Source organism: Delphinapterus leucas, chromosome X, assembly GCF_059928025.1.
Source record: "Delphinapterus leucas isolate spDelLeu-1000000601 "Yukka" chromosome X, BTC_Dleu_Yukka2, whole genome shotgun sequence".
In the NCBI taxonomy this organism is placed as follows: Eukaryota; Metazoa; Chordata; class Mammalia; order Artiodactyla; family Monodontidae; genus Delphinapterus; species Delphinapterus leucas.
In genome coordinates, this window is record NC_143150.1 from 72450359 (window position 1) to 72460819 (window position 10461).

Genomic DNA, 10461 nt, shown 5'->3' on the forward strand with positions numbered 1-10461 from the left:
ACTCCTCTCCCCAGGAAGTCCCCACCTTTGCTTCTGAGTGAGAGCACATCTGATCCCCAGAGGGGGACAGAGGTGGCCAGAACGGTCACCAGCTTGGGGCAGCCAGCACCTGCCCTCCACAACAAAGCCTCCTCCTCCCCTCTCCCTACCCTGGGGGCTGCAGAGCCGAATAACCGGACAGGCCCTCCGCCATGCATGCCAGGGACCCGGCTCTGCCGGCCCAGCCTCCATTTTGCTGCTTCTCCCACAGATGCTCCTTCCATTTTCTAAGCTGGCAGTTTATTTAGGCTGGGAGTGGAAGCCGGAGTTGTGCCCAGCACCCAGGGGTTCCCAAGCTGTGCCAAGTCAGGACTGGGGGGCCAAGTTCTCCCACATCTTGCGGTACCCAAGGGGAAGATGCCCCACCGGGGCCAGTCCCTGCACCATAGCAGCTGCCCCTTGCCTGGCTCCAGGCATCATGCCTGTTCTGGAGCAAGGAAGCTGGCTTCAGTCCCCCCCTCGCCCCCTGAGTACACATACACACTTCAGAGCTGCTTGGACAAAAGAGTCCATCCTTCTCAGCAGCCTCTCAGCCTTGCTTGGGACGTGTCTCTCGCCTCCTCCCCCTCCCCTCCCTTGCCTGTCAAGCGCCTCTCACCAGGGACACCACACACGCGCGCGCACGCGCGCGCACACACACACACACAGAGGCACACGCGTGCACACACTTGCAGCCACATGCTCATATACATGTAGCCACACACACACAGGCAAACACAGCCAAACCTGCAGCTTCATCTACAGAGACACCTCCACATTCAGAGAGACGTCCCCACATGTCCATGTGCACATTCACACACAAAGGGACTAGGACGGAGAGGGACTCATGGCATCAAGGGATGAAGCTCAGCAAGCTGGGCACATGGGCTCCTCGACATAGATTCACAGGAGCTCCACTGCCTTCCCCCACACACCTCAACACACACACACACACACACACACACACACACACACACACACATACACGTCCCCCCTACACAGAGCACCTTGCCCCCTCCTCCCCTCCTGTGGAGACACACACCGCACACAGCCCCCGCAGAACCTCCCGCCCCCTGCCAGACACAGAGACACTGCTAACCCCCCCCGCCCACGCTGAGGCGAACCCAATCCCCCCACACGGGAGAATGTGCCCCTCCGCCATGCCTTCGCCTCCTGACACACAGCTCCTCCCAATCCCCTCCAAATGGAGACCCCCAAACAGACACACTGGGAAGCACACACCACCTCTCTTGGCCCAGCTGCAATGCTAGGGCTCAGGGTCTGCGGGCTGGGAGCCCTGGGAACCCGTGCTGCACCCCAGGCCTCCAGGCGCCCACTCCCCAGCCCCCGTGGGTTGCCCCACCACCACCCCCTCTGCTGATCCATACCTGCTCATACCAATCGCGGTTGGTACAGGTGCACTCGGGCCACCAGCTGGGGCCGCTGCCGTTGAGTTTGGGGGTGCTCTTGCCCGGGACTGGCTTAGGGGGCACTGGCCCCACATCCCGGCCGGTGGGGATGAGCTTGGCCTTGGTGCGGGGGGTGGGGGTGGCCCCCGCCTGCGAGGGCAGGGTCTGCGAGCTGTAGCCCCCGTAACCGGCGCTGGCTCCATTGCCCCCACCTGGCCCGTAGGGGTCGGGTACCTGCCAGTCCCCGTAGCCGGGAGGCTCGAGGCGCCGCAGGGCGGCCAGGCGGGTCACCTCATAGCACTCGGGGCACTTACAGCAGTGCTGGTGCTTGTGCATGGCACTGCCCCCCGCGGCCCGGACCCCCCAGCCCACGCCGGTTTCCACACCGCCGCTGCCGCCGCCGCCGCTGCCGCCAGGCTCCCGGGCACACTCACACTGCTCGGACCAGGAAGGGGGGGGCACCCGTGGGGGCGCCCGGGCGGAGCGGGGCCTGGGGCCGGGCGGGCGTCCCGGGGCCTCTGCCCCCACGCTGCCCCGCACCCACGGCTCCCCCTCCAGCACTGGCGGCTCCGTGTCGCCCGTCGTGGCTCCTGGGCCGAGGCCCAGCGGCAAAGAAGAAGCGGGAGCCTGGGCAGAAGCTGGGTGCTGCGAGGACCGCTCCCGCACTGGTCCCCAGGATGGATCTGAGTGGAGTCAAGAGCATCTCTCCCTGGCTCCCTTCTCAGTTGATTCCAGCCAATCAGCGTGCAGAGTCAGGCAGCGGCAGCGGCAGCGGCAGGAATGCTAAACAGCGGCTCCTTAAAGGAACAGAGGCAGTGGCGCCCCCAGGCTCAGCCCCAGCTCCCCAGATATCGGGGGTAGGGCCAACCCTAGGGCAGGGACAGGGGACTTGTGCCACGGGTGAGCTCAGCCCCCACTCTCGTGCCCCCTCATCTCCAATTTCAGCCTGTCCTCGGCCCACTCCACCCCACCCCACTACCAAGAGGGAGTTGCAGGGAGATGCTCAATGGGTCCCCGGGCTTGCTCTGAGCTGGGGCCACCAGAAGTAAAGACTTGAGGCGGCAGAACAGATCGAAGGGACGTTAGAGCAGCGTGAGGGAGGTGCTCTCTCCTAACAGGGGACCAAGGAAGAGGGCAGCTTAGGAGGCTACTCTCTTGTCAGGGCCTCTTCCTCAGGACTATTGTTCTCTCAACCTCTAGGCCCCGAAATGACTGCAACCTCACACTTGACCTGCTTCCATCACCAATGAGGGACTCAAGCCTAGAACAGAAGGAAAGGAAAGCTCTAAGCTTTTGTCCCTGGCGCACAGATTCCTGTCTCCTCAACTCCACTCCTGCATGGTTATGATGGGGGAAAGAGCTTCAGGATGCCAAGAGAGTAAAGAAAGTCAGAAGGCAGAAGGGCAGAAGGAAAGGTAAGAAGAGATCTGAAGCGAAAGAAATCCGGGTGTCTGGAGAAGAAGTTGGGAATACTTATCCAAGGACATTTCCTTAGCCTCTCCTGGCTCAGTCTGTTGGCGGATGGAAGAAGGATGACATGCTGGGAAAACTCTTATCTTTTTGCTGTTCTTTATGTCATTAGCTACCAATTATTGAGTCTTCACAAAGTCCTAAGTGCTTTACATGCAAACAAAACCCCTACCAAGGTGCTACTATTATTATCTGACTTTTACCGAGAAATTGAGGCTCAGAGATGTTAATACAGCTAGGTTACACAGGTGGAAGTGACAGAATCAGGATGCAAATCCTGGCCATTTGACTCCAGAGTCCACGCTCTGAACCACTTAAGTCCAACAGGTCTATTCTAAGTTCTCCTGCAGATCTCAGGTCTCAGTTCAACGAACATTCATTGCACACCTACTCTGTGCAAGACCTTGACCTAGGCCCTAGGGCTACAGCAATTCATTCTCAAGTCAACAGGTATTCACTGAGCACCTGCTATGTGCCAGACACTGTTCTAGGATTTGAGGATATAGCAGCAAACAGAACAAAACACAATAAATCCCCGCCCTTGGGGTGTTCACATTCTAGTGAAAGGGCACAGACAAAAAATAGCACAATAAATAAATGAAGTATATACTACGATATATGGTGATAAGTGCTATGGGAAAAAAGAAAAAGAGCAGAGAAAGCAGGATTGGGAGTACTAGGGAAGGACATGAGGTTGTGATCATTTTTCTTCAAGTTTTTTACCCCTGCATTTTAACATGAGAATTTTCAAACATACAGAAAAATTGAAAGAATTTTACAGGGAACAAACATCCAATTGCCACCTAGATTCTCATTAACATTTTACTATGCTTGCTTTATCACATGTATATCCTCCACATATCCTCTCCAACTTTTTTAAAAATGACAATTTGCAAACATACAGAAATGTTGAAAGAATAGTACAAGGGACACCTATACATCTTCCTCATAGAGCCAACAACTGGCAATGTCTTGTTATATTTGCTTTATCGATCTATCTACAATTTCTTCTGAACCGTTCAAATGTACGTTATAGATTTCATTACACTCCTCCCCTAAATATTTCAGCATTCATCTTGTGGGAATAAAGGCATTCTCCCACATAACCACAATATGATTATGACATCTAAGAAAATTAACAATAATTTCATATCATCTAATATCATCTAATGTCCAGTCTATATTCAAATTTCTCCAAACTTGCCTTTTATCTTTTTTTTTTAACATCTTTATTGGGGTATAATTGCTTTACAATGGTGTGTTAGTTTCTGCTTTATAACAAAGTGGACCAGTTATATATATACATATGTTCCCATATCTCTTCCCTCTTGCGTCTCCCTCCCTCCCACCCTCCCTATCCCACCCCTCCAGGCAGTCACAAAGCACCAAGCCGATCTCCCTGTGCTATGTGGCTGCTTCCCACTAGTTATCTACCTTACGTTTGGTAGTGTATATATGTCCATGCCTCTCTCTCGCTTTGTCACAGCTCACCCTTCCCCTTCCCCGCCTTTTATCTTTTTTAACATCAGAACCTAATCAAGGCTGTCACATTGCATTCGTGTCTTTAGCCACTAGAACAGCCCCAATCTTAAAAGAAAACCTTTATATTTTGAGATAATTATAGATTTACAAGGAAGTTGCAGAGATAGCACAGAGAGGGCCCGTGTACCCTTCACCCAGTTTTCCTCAATGATTGCATCTTACATAATTATAGTACAATATCAAAACCAGGAAATTGACATTGGTATAGTGTGTGTATAGTTCTATACCATTTCACCACATGCAGAGATTTCTGTAACAACCACTGCAATCAAAATACAAAACTATTTCATCACCACAAAGACCTACTGGTGTCGTCCTTTTAAAAGGTTGAGGAAAGTGTAAAAAAATTACCTCCCTTTAGGTCCCTTTACCATGTCTCATTTATAGTACGGCTGTCTTAAATATTTCCTCTACATATACTGAGCTTCACATCAGATGATGTTTTACTTATTGCTTCAACCATCAAACATTATTTAGACAACTCAAGAGAAGAAGGAAAGTCTGTTGTACGTACTTACTTTTTTACTCATTCTATCCTTTCTTCCTTCCCGATGTTCCAAGATTTCTTCTCTTATCATTTCCTTTCTGTTTTGAGAACTGCCTTTAACCACTCTTTTAGGGTGGGTCTGCTGGTGTCATGGTCCCGTAGCTTTCCTTTTTCTGAGGATATCTTGATTTCTCCCTCATTTCTGAAGGATATTTTCACTAGATATAGCATCCAGGCTTGGCAGTTCTTTTAACACTTGAAATATGTTGTTGCCACTTCCTTCTGGCCACCATGGTTTCTGGTGAGAAATCGCTGATACTTGAATTGTTTTTCCCCTGTTGGTAAAGTGGTGTTTCTCTCCTACTGCTTTCAAGATTTTCTCTTCGTCTCGTTTTTAAAAGTTTGATTATAATGTGTCTTGGCATGGATTTGACTTTATCCTGTGTTGCGGGTTTGTTCAGCTTCTTGAATCTGTAGGTTTATGTCTTTTGCCAGATTTGGGGGATTTTCAGCCATCATTTCTTGAGGACTTTTTCGCCCCCACCCTTTCTCTTCTCCTTCTGGGACTCCAATGACATGAATGTTAGGTCTTTTGTTATAGTCCCACATGTCTCTGAGGCTCTGTTCATGTTTTTGTTTTTAGTCAAGTCACCTAGTCAAGTCTGTCCTTTTCTCCTTCTTTTAGCATCTTCCTATGTTTGTTTTATATATCACATACAGAGTTTTAGCTGTCCTTAGTGGGAGAAATAGGGAGAAGCATGTCTACTCCACTTGGGTCCAGAACTAATAGCCTCCCATCTTTATTCTTTTTTAATTAATGACACTGGCTTTTTGAAAAGTACAACTCAGTTGTTTTGTAGAATATCCTACTTCTGGATTTGTCTGTTGTTTTTTTTCCCCTCGTGGTGTCATTTATCTTGTTCCTCTATACCCTGTACTTACTGTAAACTGGAAATTAGAATAGAGGCAATCTTAAATAGGCTGGTCAAGGTAGGCCTCACTGAGAAAGTGACATTTGAACAAAGACTTGAGGGAGGTGAGGAAGGGAGCCATGCAGAAGAGTATACCTAGCAGGGGAAGAGCCAGTGCAAAGTTCATGGGTAAGAAGTGCATCTGGCTTGTTCGAGAAACAGCAAGGAGGACCAGGCAGCTGGAGCAGAGTGAGAGGGAGAACGTACTAGGAGATACGATCAGAGATTTAGTAGGAGACCAGATTGTATAGGGCCTGTAGGCCATTGAAGGATTTTGGCTTTACTCTGAGAGAGATGGGGAGCCACTGGAGAGTTTTTGTGCTGAGAACTGACATGATCTGACTTGTGTTTAGCAGGATCACTCTGGCTTCCGTGTGGAGAATAGGCCACAGGGGACAAGGGTGAAGCAGTGAGACCAGTCAGGAGGCTACTGAGGTGATGCCAGAGAGACATGAGTGATGGTGGTTTGGACCAGGGTGGTAGCACTGGAGGTGATAAGAAGTGATTGGATTCTGGATGTATTTCGAAGAGAGAGTCAACAGGATTTGCTGACAGATTGAATATGAGGTGTGGTTCCAAGGTTTTTTGGCCACAGCAACTGGAAAGGTGAAACTGCCATCGACTGAGATGAGGACTGCTTTAGGGGAGGGGTCATTTGGGCAAAAAAGATCAGGTGTCCAGATTTGGACATGTTGAGTTTGAGATGTCTATCAGACATCCAAGTGGCAATGAATAGTAAACAGACCCTGTCGCCAAGATGCTCAAAGTTAGAGAAATGGACATATAGAAGCATTTCATTACAATAACTGTGAAAAGTGCTATTTCAGAGGGGTATACAAAAAAGCAAGTTATCAACTCTACTTGTGGGTGGCGAGGGGCTTACGAAAAGTTTCATAAGAGATGATATTTTTAGTTTGCTCCTGAAGGGTGACTAGGTGTTCATTAGGTAGAGAAAAGAGAGGAGTGTCTTGTTTCCTGTATTCTTAGACCCTGGCACACAGTGGTTGCTCAGCCACACCCATCCCAGTCACTAGTTGTGTGACCTTGGCCGTTACTTTACTTCTTGAGCTTCAGTTTCTTTATCTGTGAAATGGAAATCATCACAGGGTTTTTGTGAGGATTAAATGTAAAACATTTAGCACATTACCTTGTAACAGTGGGTTAGGGTTAATTATTATTGTTGAATGAACAAATGAATGGATATCTTCCTTCATGACCAAGTCTAGGCTAGGCTGGTAACTCAGGACCTTAAAGTCTTTTATATGCTCAGCAGTTTGCCAATACTATTGAGTGCTAGACTCTTTTCCTACATCCTAAAAGTAGCTCAGGAAAAACAAAAAACAAAAAACACCCTATAGCCTGGGCCTCTGAACTGCTCTGATTGAGGAATAAACATTGCTAAGCCTGGAGTGAATGGAGAGGGTCAAACTGCCTTCCCCACACCCCGTCCCCATTTGACTGCTCTCTCTCTCTCCTCTCTCCCTCTCTCTCTCTCTCTCTCTCTCTCTCTCACACACACACACACACACACACACACACACATACACACACACAAACACACACAAACACACACACATTTTCATTTTTAATGAATATGAGTTACATCCCTTTACATTCATAGTGAGCTTGTCCCCACTCTACAGGCTCTCTGATGCTCAGACTGGACTTGGTTGGCAAGTCAGCAACCTTGAGATGCTTTGACACTTGGAATCCCCTCCCAACTGCTAGAGTTCCAACCTGAGGCCCCAGGGAGACAGGCGCCCCCTACAGGTCGAAAACAGCCCACGCCCCTGCAGGCGGTTGTGGTTGCTAGGCAACCGGGAGGCCCGCATGGAGACTGAAGCCACAGAGGAGCCTGAGAAGGGATTTGGGAGAAGGGGACTGTTTCTCACTCCTATCCACCGTTTCTCCAGCACCCTCCCTCAGCAAACTGATGGGGTTAGGGCAGTGCGGCCCGCTGCTGTCTGATAATCTGGGCTTATTCTTGAAAGTACAGCTTCACTGGGTGACCCCAATCTTTTTGTGTGGAGAAAAAAAATCACCCTTGCCCCAAAGCCCTCGGGTTTCACCTGGGAGCCAGAGACTGGGATTGCTGAAAGCAGGAGGTTTCTGGTTTGTGAGTAAGGGGCATTGCTGTGGGTGTGCATCCTTGGTGGATGGGAATTCTAGCACATTGGGCGTGGGTAGGAATAATTTTGGTGATTAGTCTACTAAGGTATCAAGATTTCCCCACCTTTCCCAAGGTATGGATTAGGGAACTCCTACTTTCGCCCATTAAAATAAAAAGGCCCCATAGGAACGACAATATATAAAGGATCATTCATACCTTGGTGGAGACAAGTTTCTCAGTGGCTTTCCTGAATTAGATTTCTCTATGGAGTAGGGAGAGATCCTGAGGTCTGTTGACCCCTGTGAGTAGGGACAGAGGCCAACAAGAGGGAAAGAAACAGAAAGAAGAATGGCAGGGTAGTAACACAGAATTCGGCAGCTTCCTAGTACTGTGTCTGGTTTGGGGCTAGCAAATCCTGTCAGCTCTGTGCCCTCTCTGTTAGGACCATGCTGAAGTATTCCGTCCTTATGACCGCCTTTGGGGACCAGAAATCCACAGCTTTTCCCCCTAGTAACCTAGCATTCTGGCCCAGGAGTAGGTCCAAGCAGGCCGAAGCCGTGGGCACAATAATCCCTCCACTTGGGACTCATCTCTTCACAATCAGTACAGCAGGAGCTTCATTGTGGCAGAGCCCCAAGCCATGGCAAGCTTAGGGGAGAGCTGTACCCGGAGTCTCGTCGTGGGCTTTCCCTCAAGAGTTCCGAGGTAGAGATACCAGGCTGAGGTACTGGCAGCCAGAGAGGTCCTGGTCCAGCCACTGCCCCAGTCCACAACATCTCCACAGCCGCACGATGGCAGGGGGAGGCTCCTTGCTCCCTGTGCTTCTAAACTGAACTGGGTCGGGGCTGTGCCTTAGCTCTATTAATAGCCCCCTAGCCCAGCCTGCTAGCCCCAAACCCGGATGCCAGAAGCTGTGAGTCAGCAGCTAAAAATAACGAGAGCAACTGCACCCAAACCCCAATGAGCAGCGCCCCTTGGCCCTCCACCCTCAAGTTTTTGTCAATCTCAGCCTCCAGTCCAGGACCTTATAGAGGTTAAGTGCGCCATAGCTGTCCAGTCCTCCTGGGAAGAGAGGAAGGATGGACGGTGGCAGGCTCAGGGCTGAGTGCTCAAGGCTAGGGACTAGGGGCAAGGGCTTGGGGCATTCCGGCCGAGAGTCTAGACTCTGAGGCTAGAGGACTGCAGCTGAGAGCCTGGGAGCTGAGAGGTGGAGGCTGCGGGGGTTGGAAACCCTGGATGTGATCAGGGTCAGGTCGGAATGGGAGGGGAGGAAGAGGCTGCGGGGCTGCGAGGCTGGGCGACTGGGAGGGGACAGAAAAGTAGGGATGGGGGTGGGGGGGAGGTCCATGCTGAGAGGTGAGAGCCCGGCAGTACCTGGGCGCCCCAGAGCTGAGGCCGGCAGTCGGTCTGAGGGGCGGGATCGGGAACAGGGAAAACTACGGAAATGCAGCTTGAAAAGGTAGTGTGTGGAAGAGATGGTCCAAGGCGGCGTGGACCCCCGAGAAGACTGGGACCAGGCAGCAGCCGCGGCGTGGGCTCCCGGCGCTCCTCCCACCTCCCAGCCCGTCGCACGCCGATGCCCCCGCCCACCGCGCCTGCTGCAGGCCAGGTATGTTGGCGTGGACGGCGGCCTGTGTGTCTATGTGCATGTGTGTGCATGGCGAGGGCGGGGTGGCGAGAAGGGAAGGGGCGGGGTCTGGGAGGAGGAGGGGGCGGGAACACAAATTCAAATTAGCTTCGGTCCATCCCGAGACCGGAAGTGGCCGTGGGGCCTCCTGGGAGTTGTAGTTCCAGGGCCTGCCCTGCAACCGAGGAGGGTCTTGTCCCTAGGTGCCAGCGCCGCCCCCGGTCCCAGGCTGGCGAGAGAGGAGGACTTGAGAACCGAACCTCCTGACCTCGTCAGACCCTTAGTTCGATTTCCCTTCGTGTGGAGCCATGAACCGGGGTGAATGTGGGTGCGGTGGGGACTGAAGAGTCAGCCAGAGCCCCCTCCTGTCCTTGTGTTTGCCTTAGCCCCTCCCGCACTTCTACCAGACTCCTTATCCTAGGCCAGCTCCGCGCTGGTCATCTTAACTGTTTATCCCAGGGACTCACGAGCAGCAAACATACCGGGGACCTTGCTCCTCGAGGGGAAGGTGGGCCTGGCAACCTGACCCTGCACGCAGCCCAGAGAAGCGAAAACTTGTGGAAATCGGACCATGCCCTCGGGATACGGAGTCAAGGACACAGGTCCCCAATGGGCACAAGAAACAGGTAGCATTCAGCAAATACGTCACGGGTGACGACGGCGCGGCCGTCCTCTTGGGGCAGGTGGCCACAAGGTGGAGCTACAGCGCAACTCTGCACAGCGCGCCTGGGCCACCCGGAACGCTCCCTGTGGCGGCTGCTCTCCTGCTTCCCACTTGCAGCCCTTCATTGCCCCAGGTGGACCTCTTGCCACCTCCAACCCACGAT

General features: G+C 51.8%; 1 protein-coding gene across 6 annotated transcripts in view; it reads right to left on the reverse strand.

Moving 5' to 3' along the window:
* Positions 1–10310, reverse strand: part of DLG3 (discs large MAGUK scaffold protein 3) — a 64832-nt gene extending 54522 nt beyond the window's left edge. For 2 of the 6 annotated variants that reach the window (XM_089904420.1, XM_089904421.1), the window contains exons 1-2: positions 8224–8983; positions 4958–6980 (exon numbers count right to left, since the gene is read on the reverse strand). In XM_089904420.1, coding sequence (XP_089760546.1) covers positions 4958–5017 — 60 coding nt within the window. In that variant the 5' untranslated portion in view covers positions 5018–6980; positions 8224–8983. Of the gene's footprint in view, positions 1–1406; positions 1814–4957; positions 7655–8223; positions 8985–9381 lie in introns of those variants that run through there. The other 4 variants (XM_089904418.1, XM_089904422.1, XM_089904419.1 and 1 more) reach the window with 4 other exon arrangements.
* Positions 10311–10461: the final 151 nt, after the last annotated feature.